The sequence below is a fragment of the Lucilia cuprina genome, chromosome 3 (assembly GCF_022045245.1).
Source record: "Lucilia cuprina isolate Lc7/37 chromosome 3, ASM2204524v1, whole genome shotgun sequence".
Lineage (NCBI taxonomy): Eukaryota > Metazoa > Arthropoda > Insecta > Diptera > Calliphoridae > Lucilia > Lucilia cuprina.
In genome coordinates, this window is record NC_060951.1 from 36,906,911 (window position 1) to 36,929,417 (window position 22,507).

General features: G+C 32.8%; 1 protein-coding gene across 1 annotated transcript; it reads left to right on the forward strand.

Annotated features, from left to right (window-relative positions):
* Nucleotides 1-504: 504 nt before the first annotated feature.
* LOC111688137 (BTB/POZ domain-containing protein 7) lies at nucleotides 505-22,298 on the forward strand. Its single transcript, XM_023450621.2, has 5 exons — nucleotides 505-1,133; nucleotides 17,829-18,552; nucleotides 18,618-19,592; nucleotides 19,866-21,521; nucleotides 22,052-22,298. The coding sequence occupies exons 2-5, from the start codon at nucleotides 18,169-18,171 to the stop codon at nucleotides 22,202-22,204; spliced, it is 3,168 nt and encodes a 1,055-aa protein (XP_023306389.2). The 5' UTR covers nucleotides 505-1,133; nucleotides 17,829-18,168; the 3' UTR covers nucleotides 22,205-22,298.
* Nucleotides 22,299-22,507: the final 209 nt, after the last annotated feature.

The following is a 22,507-nucleotide window of genomic DNA, read 5'->3' on the forward strand; positions in this document are numbered from 1 at the left end:
TGAAAATTGTTTTTATATTCTTATAAATAGAAAGCCGTTAGTAAAATTTAAAATATCGACGTCGTTTTTTTAATTTTGAACGGCACAGTTTTCTATCGAACAAGTGTCAAAATGATTGAACTTCATTTAAACATGAAGTTGTTAATGCAGTGTATGTAAGTAAAGGCGATCAGATATAATAAACAACAATTATTTATAATTTATAGAAGAATAACGAAAAATGTTATATATAAATAAAATTTATTAATATATTTTGAGTTTTATTTTAAAAATTTACAAACAAATAAATTTTATTGTGAAATTTCTTTTTTAAAAAATTTTCCTTTCAATATTTTTTTCTTAATGACTACTTTTTATCCACCCATTTACAACACTTTTGTGTAAAATAACCATTAGGGAAACTGTATTATCGTCTTTACTATTCTTTTACAAATTATTCTCCCAATTTGTAAAAGATTAATGAGAATTGATGAAAATGTCACATCTCAGTTTTTTTATCGAGGGGTGTTTATATTTTTTTTTCTTCTTCGCTAGTCAAGTGAAATTTTCTTCTTGTGAAAAAATGTGAAATTTTCAAGGAAATATTGTTAAGAAAATTATAAAAATAAAGAAAAAAGAGTGCTAAAGGTGCATTTAATACAATTTTATATAAAATGCTTGCCATAAAGCATGAGAAATAAAAAGCAAATGTTAATGCAAAAAAGTTGTGTAAAAATTACAGAAAAGAAAAAAATCTCCAACAAGAATTAAGGAAAAAAGAAAAAAGTATTTATGCGTGTAGGTAAAATAAAAAAAGAAAAAAATATATATTAATCCAAAAAGGTGCTGCGCCTCTTTTTCTATTTACCACAAAATAATAAAGTGTTAATTTAATTTTTGTTAATAATAAATCAAATAAAAGAAAAATTAAGCAATACCTGAAGAAAATAAGTAAAAAAGGAAAAAAATGTTAAAACAAGCCAGCAGCAAATAAAAAATACACAAAAAGTGTTTTACAAAAAAAAAAAAAAAAATGGTGACAAGTGCATTGTAAAGAAATCAAACAGAGCTGAAGAAAAATAGAAAAAAATAAAATAAAAATCAACAGAAATTGAAAATGTCAATTTTCATTTGACAAAATCTGTATTTAAAAGGTGAGCTGCTTGAAATTTTATTTATTTTTATTAATAAATTTTAGTGAAAGCTGTTAAACTTCGTCCCCAACCATGATGTACTTTTTTTATTGTTTTTTTTTCTTATTCCCACATCTTTTTTACATTTCCCCCACCATCCCAAACATCAACATCTTTAAGTTAAACAACTCTATTGGATTGTCTGTGTACATTTTCATTACTTTTTTTTGGTTTTTTATTTTGTTGAGTCTTTCGTTATTGTTTTATTTCTTGTCTTTAGTTGATTTTTTTTAGTTTTTTTTTATTTCTATATTTCTTCTGCCTACAAATTGTTGTAATTTGTCGTTGTTTAAACTATACATATTGTTGTTGTTTTTTGTCTTTCAACTTTTATAGTTGAATGTGTGTGTGTGTTTTTTATTTATTTATTATTGTTGCCACCGCAGCACCTTTAAATTGATTGTTTATTTTATGTTGTTGCTTTTGATTTTGTGTAATACGTTTTTTTTGCGATTCTTTTAATAAAAAACTAATTATTTAAATTTGTTTATTTTCAACCAAATGCCACCACAATTTTTATTGACATTTACATAAAGTAGTTTCAATGCACCCTACATTCTAGTAAGTTATAATATTTTTTAAAAATGCATATATATCTTGCAAATTATTTAGTTTTTAGGAATTTATTAAAAACTTCTATACATTTTTATAGGTAACTACCTATAGACTGGACTATATAGTATCATCTATAATCTGTACAATAGTCTTGTCTATAGTCTGGACAATAAACAGTATTGCCTATAACTATACTATAGTATTGTTGTTGTAACAGCTTAAACTATAAAATTTTATATCCGAGGGTTCTGAATTTAGGCCCAAGTCAAGAAAGTGGGCCACTTCAATAGGATTAGTCCATAAATCCTTTGGGCTAAGTAAAGTAGGGTGGACTGGACAGTTGAGTATGTGGTGGGTATTATGGGGACCCTGTCCATATGCTGGGCATATATGGGAGATGGCACGGTCTATGCGGGACCACTAGGCGATGAGCCTGTTGCTCCATCTCGATCTAAGTTGTGCCAGAGCATCTTTTGTTTTCCGCGGCAGGTTCTTCTCAATTTCTCCTGTGGGCGGTGGGTCGTTTAAAGCTGCTGTATACGAATTCAATTAGCGAAGGAGACCACACTGGACCAGCATAATTGACCACTGACCGGCCAATTGTTTTATAGGTTTTTTTGTCCATTCCACAAGTGCTGCCGGCAAGCTGTTTGAGGACCTTGTTCATACTTCGCAATCTGTGCATAATTGCAGTGTCATGGGTGATCCCCAAAATCTTGGGTGAATCACATTCGGTATTTGGTTTTCATCGACAACGACGCCTAGGTTCAAGTTTACCTCATTTGTTCAGGTAGTGAAAAGTGTAGCTGATGACTTCGCTGGTGATAGTTTCAGGTTACGTCCAGTGAAGAAATTGTGTATTTCTCTGAAATAACCATTCACTCGATCGCATAGCTCATCAACCTTTTTGGACAGTCGCCATAGATATAACTTCCACACCTTGCGGAGGTATGGGGAGTTTAGAAGGTAAACCCTGTTTAACCTTCTAACCTGTTTAACTCAACGGTTTTTGAAACATTTGTCTCTAAACTCAGCTAACGACTGACCGCCACTCAAATAATTTACATTCCACTTCTTCAAGATGTTGGGCATGGTGGACAGCAGGATGTCCTGGAAGAGTGTGGTATGGCTGACTGTATCGAAAGCCTTTGATAAGTCTAGGAGTGTCCATTTACAAGGCCTCTGCATGTTTAAGCCTTGTGAGATCTGAGAGGACTATTGTCTTGTCATTGCCCTTGGGTCTGTGCGCATAACGACTTCTACGACTATTTCGTTTTTTCAATATCATTATCCACAGATTCTTCAAAATGCTAAAAATATGTGGAATATGTCTTGACTAGATCTTGAGTCTGGATTATTATCTTGTCTATTGTCTGAACTATAGTCTGAAATCTAGTCTATAGTCTAGGCAATAATCTGTAGTCTGGACTAAAGTTTTGTCTGTAATCTGGATTATATTCTTGTCTATAGTCTAGACTATATCCATTTTTAATCCTGTTTAGTCTGGAGATCTTAAGTCTGGACTATTATCTAGTCTATAGTCGGAACACTAGTCTAGGCTATAGTCTCGACTATTGTCTGAACTCTAGTCAATTCTAGTCTAAAGTCTGAAGTCTAATCTAGTCTATAGTCTGACCTATAGTTTGGACTAATGTTTTTACCGTATCAAAGTTGAAACTATCAAATATAAAAATTTTACTGATTAAATGAAAAAGAACTTTACAAGCACACCCCGCCCCCCTTAATATGAAAAGGCCCATTCAAATTGCAAATAAAATTAGCTTAATTTTCTTAAAAACATCAAAAGTTCACTTCCTATGTGGTGGAACACTTTAAAATGCTTTCAATCAAAATAAAATACTTATAAATTGATTTTGATGCATGTCTATGCATGCTTTTTTCCTTCACATTTTAATATTTTTGTTTGACCCAAATAACAGTTTTGTGTATTTTTTTTTGCTCAATAATTTTCGAGCAAACAAAAAAAAATGAAACAATTTTTACTTCAAATATTTCAAACATTTAAATGTACGCAAGTTTTTCATAAGTGGGTGTACATATATAGGAGTGGATGGATGAGTAGTGGCAGTCAACAAAGTGGTTGTGGTTGTGATGATGTTTTTATTTTATTCGGGGGTAGTACTTACATACTTACAACTGTTGTTGTTTTGTTTTTGCCCTCGTGTGGAATAGATAAGAAATATTTCAATCAATTTAAAACAAATTCATATCAAAAATACGAATGCATATTTGTAGAAAATAAACACAAATAAATAGAAAATATTAAAATCAAGTATAAAATCAAATGAAGGAAGAAGGTGTTGTCTGTCATCGTCTTTCAAGTTAAAAACCGCAAGAAGACATGTTGAAAGGAGCAAAATTAGAAAAAAGAACGTTTGTGGCATTTGTAGCAAAAGGGAAAACCTAAACAAACGAAATGAAAATGTTGAAAAAAAAAAACAAATTTTCATATAGTGATGCAATATTTACATACAAAACAAAATATCAAAATGAATGAAATTGAATTTTATTCTTTTAGTTGATAAAATTTTTCTTTGTACACAGAAAGAAATTGACGTATAATATTATTGAGAAAGGTTGATAAGGGCACAAGAGATTAATTTCTGAAAAATTCAATAATTCTACCAACCGATCCTGGTACTGCAGGCTGGATTGCAGGGATTTTAGGGCACTTTGGCCGAAATTAAACCCAAAAGCAACCAAAATTTTATAAAGACTGCACAGGAAGAGTATAAGGACCTAAATATGGGTATTAAATGGTCAATGTACAATTGCGACCTTTAGGGGTATTTGGGTCAGCGATACGCATGATTTTTATAGGTTGTGTGAGGATGAGGAGGAAACTGGAAACAGTAGGGCATATCTTATGCAGTTGTCACAGAGTACAGAGTCTGAGACTGACATGGCTATGTAGAAGTTTCCACGACGATATGGGAGATTTAGCAGGATGTGACGTAGGCGACATATTGGGTTTCATCAGGGGAATCTTTTGTTTATAATGGTTTTGGATAATGAAAATTTATCTATATAAAGTGAATTTTTTCAAAATTTCTCTATAAAAACTGAAATTTGCGAAAATTCTCTATAAGTAAATTTTTCGAAAATTTTCTTTAAAAAGTAAATTTTTCGAAAATTTTCTTTAAAAAGTGAATTTTTCGAAAATTCTCTTTAAAAAGTGAATTTTTCGAAAATTCTCTTTAAAAAGTGAATTTTTCAAAAATTCTCTATAAAAAGTGAATTTTTTGAAAATTCACTATAAAAAGTGAATTTTTTGAAAATTCACTATAAAAAGTGAATTTTTTGAAAATTCACTATAAAAAGTGAATTTTTTGAAAATTCACTATAAAAAGTGAATTTTTTGAAAATTCTCTATAAAATGTGAATTTTTTGAAAATTCTCTATAAAATGTGAAATTTTCGAAAATTCTCTATAAAAAGTGAATTTTTTGAAAATTCTCTATAAAAAGTGAATTTTTCGAAAATTCTCTATAAAAATTGAATTTTTTTGAAAATTTTCTATAAAAAGTGAATTTTTTGAAAATTTTCTTTAAAAAGTGAATTTTTCAAAAATTCTCTATAAATAGTAAATTTATTAATAATTCTTTATAAAAAGTGAATTTTTCGAAAATTCTCTTTAAAAAGTGAATTTTTCGAAAATTCTCTATAAAAAGTGAATTTTTTGAAAATTCTCTATAAAAAGTGAATTTCTTTACAAAAGAAAATTGTAAGTCTGTTTGTTTGTTCGTCAATCTAGTATGTAAATACCAATTAATGTATGTTTGCATTTTTTGGACTTTATAAACAGCTGAACCAATTTTTCTCAAATTTTCAATGTCATTCTGTAAGTATGGAGGGAACTGTAGCGGGCGAAGTGCCACGCTCACATGTAAAAAGGGTATTGAAAGTCGTTATAGCTAGAGTACTAAAATTCTGTATGAATAATTTTGACATCCATATGAATACTGCAGCCTAGGTTCAGTGGACGTGTCACCTCTAATATAGAGACATTCCTATTCTGCATTTCAATTCAAATCGAATCGAAATTTGGTATTCTGCATCTTGATTTGAAACTTCATCACTAAGATAATAACATACAAAAACGTAGATACTGTCATAACGCAAAATAATCCTAAAGCATTGAATTAGAATGGAATTGTTTCTTCTTTTCCTTACGATTTCGTTTTTGCGAAAACGTTATGAAAATGTATAATAGGGGAGAGAATCTTAAAATTTTGCACAAAGTTCTTTGGGCGGACTTTCATAAGTGAGTCTTGGTATATCTGAGAAAATATTGCATTGACATTCATGTGAATGTTTGGTTAATAAGTTATATAAATTAAAAAATAAAGTAAGTATTTTATTTACTATTGGAACTAGAATCTTAAAATTTTGCACAATGAACTGTGATATACATGTGAACATTTGCGTATAAATTAAATACAAAAAATCGTATATGGAGGAATCTGTTAAACCTGAAAACCTGAAAAGTTGTGAAGACAGTTTATCCTTCATATTGCTTTTAAGGTGGCAAAGCACACTGGGTATAGCTCAGAAGCGTATCCAGCGAGAGTGTTTGGGGGGAAAGTTTTGTTTTTTCACTTATTTACCATTTTCCTCATTTTTATATTTTGTATGAAAAAATTTCGGTTTGGGCGGTAATTTCCCGTGGATCCGCGCCTGGTGTAGCTATAGTTTCATATAAATTTCAATTTTAATTTTTTTGCTTAAATGTGTATGTACATATGTATATGTAAATCTGATGCAAACATGATTAGCTATCTATGCCATCTTGCTCAAACTGTTGCAAAAGAAAGTAAAAATCGTATAACAATGCATGTTTGATAATGAATATTCAAAGCAATATGCAAACGATAACAAATACAATAATAAACATTTCATTGTTGGTCATTTAAACAAATTTTTTGCACATATATAAAACAAAAGGTTTTTAAATCAAAGGGCCTATAAAGGGTTCATATCTTGAAAAAATATTTTTTATTTACACGTTTTTAATTGATTTTATATGCCTTCCTGTTAAATTTTTTTATAAAGGCCTTGTATTTAGCCTCCTTAGCCTTAATTTTAGGCCCTGAGTCTACATATTTGTTTAATGTATTTGTTTGCTTTACATTTGTGTGTGTGTGTGTATGTGCAGTATGTCCAAAAGCCTTTTATAAAAAGAAAGTAAACAATTAAAATTCTTTAAATATTTTAAAAACATTCATATAGTCATTATCATTTTTGTCTTTGTAGTCTTACACATACAAATATATAAATATTTATTTTTGTTTCGAGAGATTTTCCTTTTACTTCTTATGATGACAGACCTTTATAGAATATCTAAATATGTTTGTATTTGGAGGGTTTGGAAATGATCTTGGAGATGTAGAGTGATTAGATAAAATTTTAAAAGATAGAATTGTGTTAAAGTTTTTAAGAACAATAATACATCGGTTACAGTTGTGAAGTATTGTAATTTATAATAATTTGTGGAGTTTTACATAAAACAGATACGGAGGTATATCTCATAAATGAAGATATTAGACGTTTATTATTTGGCTTGTAAAGAAGTAGTGGCATCCGGTAGGTTAGTGCATAGTGTTCTAGTCTGGTAGACCGGAGGTGGTGGGTTCGATTCCCACCTGAGGCACTGGTTAAGAAGCGCATAACAGGCCCAATAGAGGCCTAGGGATTTTTTTCGGATTTGTTGTGTATATGTACATCCTCCTTTCAAACTAACTTTAAATAAGTAAGCATATTTTGGGTCCTTATTCAGTTCTAAGACTATCTAGCCATGTCAGTCCATCTGTTTCTCTGTTAAAAGGAGCTAGGGTTTTAAAATTTTCCACAATAACTGTTTTAAAAATGCAAGTAAAGCGATGAATTCGAAATTCTTTTTACCAAATTATATGGATCGATCCATATGAGGATTGATCCAACCCTTCACATCAGTCCCTTTTTAAAAATGACATTAACGCTTAGGGGAATACCTTGGTTATACGCCTAAAGGACAATGGAGATTTCCCATCCATGACTCTTCTCACTTTATTTCTCTTACTTTTCTGTCTTCTCTCTTATTTTCTTGTTCTTTATTCATTATTAGGGGAATCACAATGGACCCTTTGGGTCTCCGACTAATCTAGTTTCATAAAAAGTGCATTTTTCTATAAAATTAGATTTTTTCGAAATTTTTCCATAAAAAAGTGAATTTTTCGAAAATTGTCCGTAAAAAGTGAATTTTTCTAAAAATAACATTAACGCTTACTACTGCCTTAAATGAAAGAGTATAGCGATGAAATTCGACATAAGCAAATTTCTTACGAGTCAAAATCTTTTCAACAAATTTTAGGAGCAACAGCGCCCGGAATCAAAATCATACGATTCTATTAAATAAGCCAAAGACAAGTTTTTACTTAGAGAAAACACACTGTGGTAAGCCTGTTAAGAACAGAGGAAGTAAACTTGACACCAACACTTAATTTGCAGACTTATCCAGGCAGGTTATTGATGAGGTTCCTTTGGGTTCCAAGTAGTAGCTATGGATTAAACCTAAAATCGCGGGTAGAGATAATGTTAGTTTAATGGCTTATATTCCAGCAGTACAAACTGTCGGTCCCAAACTACATATTCAACCTACAATTTACAGTTACTCCTACCTACCGACTATTTATCATGTGCTTGTTCTACGAGGAAGTCATGCGGAACCCCATATATTACGAAGAGACAGCAAAAAGCTTAAGTTTGTTTTTCAAGTGTCCATTCTCTCCCTTACAAAGAGGGCCACTAAAGTGACGATTGTTTTTATCCTCATTTATAAAAACTACATCCGTGACTAAAGATGAAATTGAGCCAACCAGGCTATGTATGTAAGTGTGGTCGCTATCCGTTGCCATGGCTCCAGGTGTCACTGGGTGATTTGGCAGAACGAATAATGCTGAATTTCTAAATCTTACTCATTGCGTAGTTAATCACCAGTAAATACTGAGGAATCTAAGAATGAACTTATCTAGTGAAATTTCGGAAAGACTCTGATCCTCTGGCTTTCGTGATGCTAGTATTTTTTTAAAGGCCATGAAGTTCTCGCTGATGTTGCCATCACAACGGAATACATATTGCGACATGCTACGCCATTATTGTGTTTGGTTGACTTTGGAAATACCTGCATCCATTGTTATACCCTCTTGATATAGACTAATTGGTGGTGTATTTCGTTCGACCAAATGTGATTCTAGGTGCCATATGAATAGAGACATGTAATCTGGTTACGCGGTATTTTAAAGATTGTGGCTTGAGTAGAGATCTACAGATTAAGGGCATTTCATACGATCACACTTTAGAAACGTAAAGTCTAATAAAAAAGTAAAATGAAATTCCATCCATATGACAAAAAAGAGAATAAAAATTGAATGATTTATGTTTTTTGTATTTACACGAAAAGGAGGATGTACATATATACATCAAATCCGAAGAAATACTCCTAGGCCTCTATCGGACGTGTTGTGCTCTCCTTAACGAGTGTCTCAGGTGGGAATCGAACCTCTAGTCTACCAGACTAGAACACTAACCACTAACTACTACCGGAGGGCACTTAACTTACTGGAGGCCACACACGATCGGTATAAAACAATAAGAAAGTAAGATGAAAACAGCTGTTTCACTTTTTTGTATGTTTTTATAAAAAATACATCCCTGTTATAATGCGAATTGCTCGTTTTTTTAATCATTTCAAAAAATGAAAAGAGCCATACTACTGTCAAATTTTTCATCCGTATTCTCTGTCAATGTGCGATAGTTTCATTACATATTACGTTTAGACGATCCCAAAATGTTGACAGATCTTATTACATGTATGCTCGTGTAATGCCGGCATTAGGGAGCATGAGTACTCTAGCACAGTCATATACACAAATTGCCACCTGAGTGTTCTTTATGGAATTCACTCGAGAGGCAAGTGGTTGATTGTTTTTAAGATCTGCAGGGTTTACAATTCTTTAGTAACAACTGTGTACAAAAATTGCCACTTGAGTAATCTTCATCGAAGTCACTCGGGGGCAAGTGGTGGACCGCTTACTACCTCCTTTCAGTCGTCACTAAAGCGATCACTTTTCTCCAATAATTATTTGTAATCATTGCCAATTAGTGTCGTTATAAACGACAATGTGAAATTGTTTTCAAAATTTTGCAGGGTTAACAATTCTCTAGTAACATCTAACTCTTCTATAAATAAAATTTATTTTAATTAATTCCTAATTTATATTAAATTGACAAGAAACTCCAAGATGATTTTTTGCATACATATGTATGTTATTTTACTAATACGATAAATTCCCATATGTTTCTTATGTATGTATGTATGTATGTATGTATGTATGTATGTATGTATGTATGTATGTATGTATGTATGTATGTATGTATGTATGTATGTATGTATGTATGTATGTATGTATGTATGTATGTATGTATGTATGTATGTATGTATGTATGTCTGTTGCAACCACTCGTTTTGACACTTGAATTACTTCCGATTTAGTTATTTCCGGTTGAATAAATCTGTTAACGTTAAAACATTTACTAACCGAATAGAAAACTATAATTAAGATAGAAATTCTCATGTTTAGACCAAAACAAACTGTTCATTTTTTCATCTTTTCTTTTATTCTATGAATTCCATTAACATTCCTTGGCATAACTTTGATATTTATTTTTGAGTTTTTATTTTATTTATTATTTTTTACTGACCATATAATTTTAATCAGAACATTTACAACATCATACATGATGTAAAATTTTTTAGTATTTTTTATATATTTTTTAAAAAATGTATTATTATATATTTATTTGATTTTGTTTTGGTGTTAAAGCGTTATAAGTAGATGAAGCCAAAACACTATATAGAAATGCAATTTTATTTAGTCATATATGGAAAGTTATTGCAGTACTAAAAATAGGGCCAATAGGAAAATTTTATGTACATGATTTTAAAGTTAATATTGCATTGACAAAATAAATAAAAATAAAATAAACTTCTTGACCTTCTTTAGTAACAACAGCAAGCAAGAGAAACGAGCTGATCGACTCAAAATCAGCGGCACGCCGTCACCGAGCATTTTTTTATAAATAGACGCCGCCTATTCTGATGGTTCACATTGGCTCCAAAACAAATATGTAACAAATAACATTATTTTTATAAATTATGTCGCTAGGATTCAAAAATTTAAAAATTATATACTAATTTGTGTTCGTTCTGAAGCTATATTTGTCTACAGCTAATGAATATCGAGAGTTTTATGCGAGCCCCTGGCATGATGCCCTACCCCACGGTGGTCTTTTTCATTAACTGGGTAGACTTGAGAACGATCTACCATCGCCCCTTAATCCTTTAATGAAGAACTCAGGTGGCAATGTTTGTATATTGAGTTTGACCGGTCCATGTGCAAGCACTATATAATCTCTGACCATTGGATGGCCTCTGTTAATTCGGCAACAGCACCTAGAGACGTAACCGGTGGACCGAAGTACGAATCCATCAAATAAGCCGAATACATTGTCCTTACCTACAGGGACACACTGTGGTAATTCTGATGATACTCTGAACATATCTGGACATGGAAGGAAAATTCAATAGTATCATTTGCATAAGATACCTTTCATCCATCATCATTCAACACATCTCATTCATAGGACGTACATATATAATTAGACCCACAGTCACTCCTCTGTGGGGTATCTGTTGTTTCGGCCACAGCACCGAACTTATCCCGAAATATTGACTTTACCTTACATCAGTCTTTTAAACGCGACTTACTCTTCCCGAGAATTTGGAACCTCAACCAACAGACCAGCCAGGACATAGTCCTGCGGGCAACTGGCCACCCGTAGTACCAGATTATGCGGTCCTCTGCTCTTACCTCTTTTCAATCTCTGCAAGGACTAAACCAAACAGTAGATTGTAACCAATTTTTTTTGTCCTGGCCAGACTAGAGGTATTGGCCACCTCTTTATACAGCTACTGTATTTATGTATGTAGTGGGAGTTATAAGTATAGAATGCAAATTTGATACTTTGTTAAAAAAACAAAGACGGCTTGTTTCCTTGACAGCAAGCTTTATCTCATCAAAGTCCATGTTTTACTAAACCGAAAGTTGATCAATTTTGAACGTTAAAAGAATAAGAAGTTCCTCTCATAATCAAAAGTTTTAGTATCGAAATCAGAACTTCCTCTTTAATAGAATTTGGAAAGGTTAGTGAATAAAAAATGTTATTAAGGGTCACATGTTAGTTACTTCAAAAAATTTAAAAAAAAGAGAGGAAATCAAAACTCTGGATCCATGTTTGTATATAGGCAATGTTCATACCATTTCGTATGAACATTGATTGGAATACACTATATAACTATACCCTATACCACCTTAGTGGAGAGGGTATATTACGTTTGTGCTACTGTTTGTAACGCCCAACAATATCAGTCCTACATTCATCTTAAAGTATACCAATCGACTTAGAATCATTTTCCGATTTAGCTATCCGTCCGTCTGTCTTTGTAATCAAACTACAGGTCGCAATTTAAAAGATAATTCAATCAAATTTGAAACATTATAATCAAACTACAGCTCCTAATTGTGGAGATAATTTAATTTGTGCTGATGTTTGTAACGCACAATTATATAGGTCCTATACCCACCAATCGGCTTAGAATCATTTTCTGAGTCGATATAGTTATGTCTTTGTTATCAAACTACAGTTCGGAATTTTGAATATAATTCAATAAAATTTGGCATATTTGTTTCAGGAACGAAGCCTATTAAGATCGGTCCATTATTTCACCTAGCCTTATACAACTGAACCCGCCGAATAGGGCTTTTAATTTCATTATTATATTTATTTTTGCTTTCGATTCTTGACACATTTATATGGAATTGTTTTAACAATTTCTGAATATGTGTTCTATAAAAGAACTGACCTAGCATATATAAATATTTACATATTTAGCTAACAGCAAACGATTTCCTATAGGGTCCAGTAAAAACCTAATTCCCATATCCCCAAGCATACAATGAGCAGAGTAACAAGCAGACAAAAAAGCAACGATTGTGAGGAAGTTCTACGATTGTTAAACGGAAGTTGGCTGATAATTGCTTTGGTTTTTTTCCCCTAACATTCACATTCATTACTCCACACGAGTGTGAGAGTATAATTTTTGTTGGGCTCCTATTGTTGCTGATGCTATTGCTGTTGTGGTGGGGTCTTTGTGTTGGTGGTGTTGCATGCTGCTGTTTCTGGGGTTTTGTTGCTGCTCTTACAATGGCGTTACAATAAAAAAAGTAATAATGGTGGTGTGTGTTGCCAGCAGTCGTCGGTCGTTGGTGGTGGTGAGAAATTCTTTTCATTTTATTCTGTTATGTTTGTTTTTTTTTGTTTCTGTGCAAAGCTGAGTGGCATAAAAACGTCAGAGGCAGTCATGTGCACAGAGTATGTCGCCTTTTTTTAAATATTTTTTTTGAGAAACATGATGTGTTAATATGGTTGTTGTTGGTTTATTTTGAAACTGTTTTATGTTTGTGTCAATGTTGTTTGCTGTTGTTGCTGCTGCTGGTGTTATACGGAGGAGCTTTGAAAATCTTTTGCTTTTATTATTTAAAAAAATTCGCTATTAAAAAAAAATGAATTAGAAGAGATCTAGAACTGAACTAACTAGAACTAGAAATGAACTAGAACTAAACTATATCTGAACTAGAACTGAACTTGAATTGAATTAACTAGAACTGAACTAGAACTGAACTAGAACTGAACTAGAACTGAACTAGAACTGAACTAGAACTGAACTAGAACTGAACTAGAACTGAACTAGAACTGAACTAAAACTGAACTAGAACTGAACTAGAACTGAACTAGAACTGAACTAGAACTGAACTAGAACTGAACTAGAACTGAACTAGAACTGAACTAGAACTGAACTAGAACTGAACTAGAACTGAACTAGAACTGAACTAGAACTGAACTAGAACTGAACTAGAACTGAACTAGAACTGAACTAGAAACTGAACTAGAACTGAACTAGAACTGAACTAGAACTGAACTAGAACTGAACTAGAACTGAACTAGAACTGAACTAGAACTGAACTAGAACTGAACTAGAACTGAACTAGAACTGAACTAGAACTGAACTAGAACTGAACTAGAACTGAACTAGAACTGAACTAGAACTGAACTAGAACTGAACTAGAACTGAACTAGAACTGAACTAGAACTGAACTAGAACTGAACTAGAACTGAACTAGAACTGAACTAGAACTGAACTAGAACTGAACTAGAACTGAACTAGAACTGAACTAGAACTGAACTAGAACTGAACTAGAACTGAACTAGAACTGAACTAGAACTGAACTAGAACTGAACTAGAACTGAACTAGAACTGAACTAGAACTGAACTAGAACTGAACTAGAACTGAACTAGAACTGAACTAGAACTGAACTAGAACTGAACTAGAACTGAACTAGAACTGAACTAGAACTGAAACTAGAACTGAACTAGAACTGAACTAGAACTGAACTAGAACTGAACTAGAACTGAACTAGAACTGAACTAGAACTGAACTAGAACTGAACTAGAACTGAACTAGAACTGAACTAGAACTGAACTAGAACTGAACTAGAACTGAACTAGAACTGAACTAGAACTGAACTAGAACTGAACTAGAACTGAACTAGAACTGAACTAGAACTGAACTAGAACTGAACTAGAACTGAACTAGAAGAACTGAACTAGAACTGAACTAGAACTGAACTAGAACTGAACTAGAACTGAACTAGAACTGAACTAGAACTGAACTAGAACTGAACTAGAACTGAACTAGAACTGAACTAGAACTGAACTAGAACTGAACTAGAACTGAACTAGAACTGAACTAGAACTGAACTAGAACTGAACTAGAACTGAACTGAACTAGAACTGAACTAGAACTGAACTAGAACTGAACTAGAACTGAACTAGAACTGAACTAGAACTGAACTAGAACTGAACTAGAACTGAACTAGAACTGAACTAGAACTGAACTAGAACTGAACTAGAACTGAACTAGAACTGAACTAAAACTGAACTAGAACTGAACTAGAACTGAACTAGAACTGAACTAGAACTGAACTAGAACTGAACTAGAACTGAACTAGAACTGAACTAGAACTGAACTAGAACTGAACTAGAACTGAACTAGAACTGAACTAGAACTGAACTAGAACTGAACTAGAACTGAACTAGAACTGAACTAGAACTGAACTAGAACTGAACTAGAACTGAACTAGAACTGAACTAGAACTGAACTAGAACTGAACTAGAACTGAACTAGAAATGAACTAGAACTGAACTAGAAATGAACTAGAACTGAACTAGAACTGAACTAGAACTGAACTAGATCTGAACTAGAACTGAACTAGAACTGAACTAGAACTGAACTAGAACTGAACTAGAACTGAAGCTATTGGTTAAAGCTGTTGGAAAATCTAATATTAAGAAATATAGCTTTTTAAAATACTTTTCATACCGCCCTCGTACATGTATACTATTGCACATTTTAGTGTTGTTTAGTTTAGTTTCGTTCTTTTTACAGTTTTTAGTTAGTGTAACTTTTTTACTGTTGCCTGACTTCCTGCCCTGTGAAAAAAATGCACACAGACACACATTCTCTTATTTAAACACTTGCACAATTACTTGTGTAGCTGTGTGTAGTATATATGTACAATATTTTAAATGATGGTGTTGCTGCTGAATGTTGTCTTCTTCTTCTGCTGTTAGTACGTTTGTTTGTCTTTAAACCATTCACTCTGTTTTTCGTTGTTGTTGTTGGTTCCACCACTTCTCTGGTGGAACACACAACAATTGTGTTTCTTTCCTTCTGTGTGTGTGTGTTTGTGTGTTGTTTGGAAAAGTTTGTTGAGTGGGTCAAGGTTAAATGGATATTATAAATAATGTCATTGGTTTTGTTTTAATTTCTTTTTTATCTTGTTTTTGTTTTATTTTTTGTTAAAGGTATTTGTTGTTGTTTTACATTTCAAAACTTTAAAATGAAATTTGTTTTATTTTATTTATAAAGTTCTATTCGATTTCTTAAAAAAAATATATATAACATTGTCGTAGATATGAATATTAAATTTAGTTGATTTGTTTGTTAGTTCGTTTGTATTTACTTACATACATATTATGTATGTATGTGTACGTATTAGATTAAAGAGAAAATTATATTAAAATAAATGGGTAAATTGGAAATATCTGTGATAGAGAGTATGCTTGTGCGTTTGTACATCTAGTGTTTTTTTTGTGTAATAATAATGTAACTTTGACAGGTGGTTTTATAAAATGTCACTATATTTATTTGTTTGTGTGGGTGTTTTTTTTTTTTGTAGAATAATTCTAAATTAAATTATAGTTTTAGAAATTAGTTTAGTTTATTTTTTATTTAAATGGGAATTTAAATAAAAAAATTATAAAATTTTTAAAACAGAATTTAAGTTTTAAATTTTTAAACTTTTGCGATTTTGTTTAAATATATTTAAATTGTATTAAAAATTAAAAAATAAAAATAACTACACAAAACGTTTTTTTATTTTTTTTAACCAAATTCTTTCAGAGACAAAAAGCTTTTAAAGGATAAAATATTTTTTCTTTAAAATAATTGCCAAAAAAGCTTTTTTTAGTGCAAAAAAAATAATTGCCAAAAAAGCTTTTTTAGTGCAAAAAAAAAAAAAAAAAAAAAAAAAAAAAAAATACATATTCTCAATAAATAGTTTCTTGTGGATATATTTTGGGTAAAAATGCATTTTCATTTAGTGATTTTTTGTGAAAAAAGCTTTTCAGTTTAGAAAGTTTATTGGATATAATTTCAGAATAAAAAACCAAAATTTAATTTACAAAACATTTTGTATTTTCTTTAGTTAAAAGCTTTTGAAAAGTTTTTTAGTGAAAAGGCTTTATAATAAAGTTTTTAATTGAAAAAGTATAAAAAAGCTTTTTCACAAAAAAACAATAAGTTCTTTTGCAAAAAAATTATCAAAGTCTTTTTAGTACAGAAAATCTTTTAATTGAGAAAAGATTTTTAGTTTAACAAGTTTTGCAGTATATAAAGTATTGTTATTAATCTGTAAAAAGCTTTTAAGAAACTTTTTATTAAAAAAGCTTTTGTATATATAATTTTTAAAATAGTTTTTTGTTAAATAGCTTTTTAATAATCTTAATTAATCTTTTTAGTAAAAGAGCTTTTAAAAAAGCCTTTTATCAAAGTTGTTTATTAATAAAAGAACTTTTAAGTAAAATATATTTTTTATTAAAAAGCTATAAAAGTTTGTTTTAGTAAAACGCTTCTTACTTAATGAGCTTTTTGTACAACTTTTGGTAAAAAATGAAAACATTTTTTATAAAGCATTTTAGTTAAAATGCTTTTTATAAAAATATATAATTTTTAAAATAATTTATTATTAAATAGCTTTTTAATAAAAAAGCTTTTTAGTAAAAGAGCTTTTAAATAAATAGCCTTTTATTAATATTGTTTGTTAATTAAAGAACTTTTTAGTAAAATATATTTTTGATTAAAAAACTATAAACGTTTATTTTTAGAAAAAAGCTTCTTACTAAAAGAGCTTTTTGTAAAACTTGTTGAAAAAAATGATTTTTATTAAAATTTAAATTTTTAAAATAGTTTATTGTTAAATATATTTTTAATAAAAAAGCTTTTTAGTAAAAGAGCTTTTTAGTGAAAAAGTTTTAAAGTAAGAAGCCTTTTATTGAAATTGCTTATTAATAAAAGAACTTTTTAGTAAAATATATTTTTTATTAAAAAAACTATAAAAGTTTTTTTAGTAAAAAGCTTCTTACTTGAAAAGCTTTTAATTAAAAAATGTTTTAATAAAAATATTTTTTTTTGAAAGAAGTGATTTTTATATAAAAATAGTAAAAATGTCAAAAAAAAATATTTCGATAAAAGAAAACTATTGCACGATAAAGCTTTTAAGTAAAACTACCTTAGGAAAACTTTTTAATTTAGTATGAATCTATAAAAAAAATAATTTTATTTTATATTTCTTTTCTTTTCAGACTAAAATAACTTCCCAATAAACAGGAGAAAAATCATTATTATGCTGTTCTCATAGTTGGGACAACTTATTTTTCTTAAAAAAAATCACAATTAAAGTTTAAAATAGAAATTACAAATAGCAAAGAAAATGTTTTGATTAAAAGCTTTAAAAAACAAGCAAAGAGAGTTGAGAGATTAGAAACCGCGTTTGCTACAAACAAACAGCATAAAAACACAAACTACGTCATAAGGTTTTCTAATCTCTTGCTGATTGCATTATCGTCGTCATTTGCCCCTCAACCTAACACACACACATACGCAAAATAGCCAACAACAAATACAAAAACAAACACATTTACAATGGGTGCCAATGCATCGACTGGTAGTTATCCGCCTGTAATGACAACATCACAAGGTCATTCATCTGGCGGAGGTGGTAGTGGTGGTATGCCAGCAGGTGCAAGTACTAGTACAAGTTTATTACTACCTACCACAGGGGCCAATTCATTACTATCCGCTTCGCTAGGCGGTCCGGGTGGTGGTGGTCCCCATTTTCGGGAACAACGACGTAAACGTGTTACGGGTTTTGCCACCCTTAAACGTAAATTCATAAGACGACGGCGTTCTTCAAAAGCCTGTGATCATGCTAGAGTGCTGAGAGATTTTGTTTCGGATTGGACTCCCTTAGAGCTGGCGGCATTGTGTGAAGAATATGAAGCTTTGGCAGCACTAAGGGATTTATCGGTAAGTGGACAAAAAACATTTTAAAGATTTATTTAATAAAAAACTTCCTTACCCTCCTCTTTTAGATGCAAGCCGAGCTAGCACGGCCTCCCGCTACCACTTACAAACAAGATCTTGCGGCTCTTTTTGAAACGAAGACTTGTACAGACTGTGATCTCGTCTTCCGTGGCGCCATATTTCCCGTGCACCGTTGTATACTCTCCTCACGTTGCACATATTTTCGTGATCTTTTAGCCGGTTGCCCCGGCTTTGGTGCTCGTATTTGTCTCGAGCTACCCACCTCACCCATAGATGTTCAAATGTTTGCCTCCCTATTAAGATATCTCTATACCGGCGATCTATGTCCTCATGATGCCAGCATGGATATTGGTCTGTTGCGTCAACTAGGCGATGATTTCGGTACGCCCAATCCCCTCGAACATGATTTGCGTTATCTGCTCGAAACGGGAGATTATGCTGATGCTGCTTTGGTGTTCACCTCCGAGAATGGTGGCGGTGGTGGAGGCGGTATTAGTGGTTCTTCAGCCATGGGTGTAGTGGGTTTGGGTGGCGAATACAATCGACCCGATTCGGGGAATTCAGAATATGGTTTCCGACCGAAACTGGAATTACCTTGCCACAAAGCGATTCTAAGCGCGCGATCGCCTTTCTTTCGTAATCTCATAGCTAGACGAACACGTAATATGGATGCTGAATATGCAGAGCGTGCTCTGCATGTGCCGACGCGTATAGTGTTGGATGAAACCGTGATACCAAAACGTTATGCTCGTGTTCTTTTACATGCCATTTACTTGGATACCGTAGACTTAACATTAATTTTAAGGGGAGCAAATTCGGGAACAGCAGCGGCTGGTTCGCTGGGTGAAGTTCATGCCTTGACGGCGGGTCGAACACGACCGACACCGCTCGAGGAGGCTATGGAATTATATCAAATTGGTAGATTTTTAGAATTGGATATTTTAGCACAAGGTTGCGAAGATCTCATATTGGAGTGGCTGACCTTGGACACTCTGCCAACGGTGCTCAAGTGGGGAAGTCAGGTAAGTTTATCTTTTTATTTTTTAAGTATATGTTTTTCTGAATAAAAAAGCCTTGTAAGCAGGAAGTCGTTTGATAAAAGAACTTTTAAAAAGTCATTTAGTACAAAAAAGCTTTTCAGAAATCTCATTCGGAAAAAGCTTAATTAGTAAAAAATACTTTAAAAAGCTATGATTAATAAAGCTTTTTCTTCAAAAAGCTCTTTATTGGAAAAAATATTTATGTTAAATGTTTTTTATTGAAAAATCTTTTTTGGAATTTTACTTTTTCTTCAGCCCCATGGTTCTGCGTGGGTTTTCCGTCAAGCTTGCCAATATTTACGCGAAGAATTCTCTGCAGTTATCTCATCACCTGTTTTGCATCAACTCGATAAATCACAACTTATTCACGTTTTGCAATCGAATTTTTTACAAGCTTCCGAATTGGAAGTTCTACAGGCTGTACTCAAATGGGGAGAACAGGAGCTCATACGGCGCATGGAGGATCGAGAACCGAATCTCTTATCGCACACTGCCCATTCGGTAACACGTAAAGGTGTCAAGAAACGTGATCTAAGTGATGTAGAACTAAGAGAAATACTCTCAGACCTTTTGCCATTAGTGAGAATGGATCATGTCTTACCGCCTAATAGTGAAGTGTTGGCCCAGGCAATACGTCGTGGCCTAGTGAGTACACCGCCCTCGCATATGATTGGCGATGAACGCGAGAATTTACGTATCAATGCTTGGATAAGGGGAGGGAAAAATCAAGGCTTATTTGTTAGGCCTCGCCTATTTATGCCATATTTTGAAGAGGTGAAGGCATTACTGGAAGATCGCATGACTTCATCACATCATCAAGCTGAGTTAATGAGAATGCGTCGTTCTCGGCAAATGCCCGACATACCTGATACTCTGTATATGGTTTCTCGAATGAATGCCGCCTCGAATAGTGGTGTAGGCAATACGGGGGTGGGTTCTGGTACCGATACTGTGGATATCTTAGCTGCTGCCGCTGCTATACCACCACCCGATACACAAACCTTGGCTGCTATGCTAAAACGTGAACATAAACTACGGCAATCACCCATGTGCCAGAGGGCTTTACATCTGCCTCTTTCGTCCAAACATGAAATCGATAGACAAATACGTTTGCGTGTGGTAAGAGAGTTCAATCTACCCGATGCTGTATCGGATCTACTAGAGACATCACTACTTAGCAATACCCGCAATGTTCAAGATGAAGTACAAAATATGGCCGACTCTACGACCACGGTGCAGTCCGTCGACGACTGTTGTCTGCTGGAGGATGATGATCAATCGCCACCACCCTCACCGGCAGCAGCCTCAGCCGGTTCAGTGCCTAGACACTCGGCCATGGGCGCTAGTTATCTATCGTCTTCGGTGGGCTCGACTGCCGGCTCAACATCATGTGGTGCAGCCTCAACATCTGCGGCCGATGGTCTGCCTGCCTGTTATACCAGAAATTTAACATTCCCCCGTCAACATGCCGCCGGTTTGTTGGGTTTAGGTTTTGGTTCTGGCGTCGGCATGGGCTCGGGATTGCCTCATAATTTTGCTAGACTTTCAGCGTCAGCACATCATCGCAATGATTTGCCCGCCCTTATAACCGAAGGTGATTATCGTGGTTTTGCTCATGGCAGTGCCTTAGGTCTGGATATGGGCGGTGCTGAGGGTGGTGCTATGGGTTGTTCAGATGGTCCTAACGCTGGTCATTTATCGGATATGATGCCTGATGTTGCTATGGCCACGGCTTCGTTGGGACAGCTACATTTAGCGAATGCTAGTAGTTCGGCCAGTAGTACGAATGATATGCCTGAGTCTTTGCAATTGGATTTGGGTGATGGTTCGAGTCATATAATGGGTGCTGGCGGAGGAGGTGGAGGAGGAGGAGCCGCAGTGGGACCAATGGGAGGTTTGCGGGGTTTACAGGTAAGTGTCGAATAATTTTTTAGAAATTTTATAGTTTTTAGTAGGAAATCGTTTATGTGATGAACTTTTCTAGTAAAAAGTTGTTCAGTTTCTAATCAACTTTTCTAGTAAAAAGTTGTTCAGATTCTGATCAACTTTTCTAGTAAAAAGTTGTTCAGATTCTGATCAACTTTTCTAGTAAAAAGTTATTCAGATTCTGATCAACTTTTCTAGTAAAAAGTTGTTCAGATTCTGATCAACTTTTCTAGTAAAAAGTTGTTCAGATTCTGATCAATTTTTCTAGTAAAAAGTTGTTCAGCTTCTGATAAACTTTTCTAGTAAAAAGTTGTTTAGATTCTGATTAACTTTTCTAGTAAAAAGTTGTTCACATTCTTATGATCCTTTATAGTAAAAAGTTGTTAAGATTGTTAAGTTTTCTAGTAACTTTGCTAGAAAAAAGTTGTTCTTTCGACAAAATTTAAAATTCATTTACATTTTTCGTGTTTTTTGTTCGAAATAAGAAAATTCTGATCTTTTTTCATTGATTACAGCATCAATTACCTCCTAATAATTATCATCATTTTATGCAACGTTCAAATTCACCCTTTGATGTATTGCGTCAGGGACAACATTCACCGGCACCTGCAGCACAACAACATCCACCACCTGGGACGTACAATACAGGACCACCACGTTTCTTATAGAGTTTGCGTGTGGCCCCCGATGAGGGCCTTTATTTTAGCATGCCTTTTTAATTAAACCAACAAAAAACAAACAAAACCAACCTATAAAAAACAAGTGAACAAAACTAAAACAAGCACAAAAAATACAAAAAAAAAATATCTTAAAAAAAAATTCAAGAAACAAAACCTTAAATAAAAACTAAACCACCACCAAAACACCCCTTTTATTATTAAACAAAAATTAATAACTATTATCTTAACTTCAAACTATAATTAAAAAGCTAAAATAAAGTACACGCGCTCAATTTACTCTATAAGATTAAG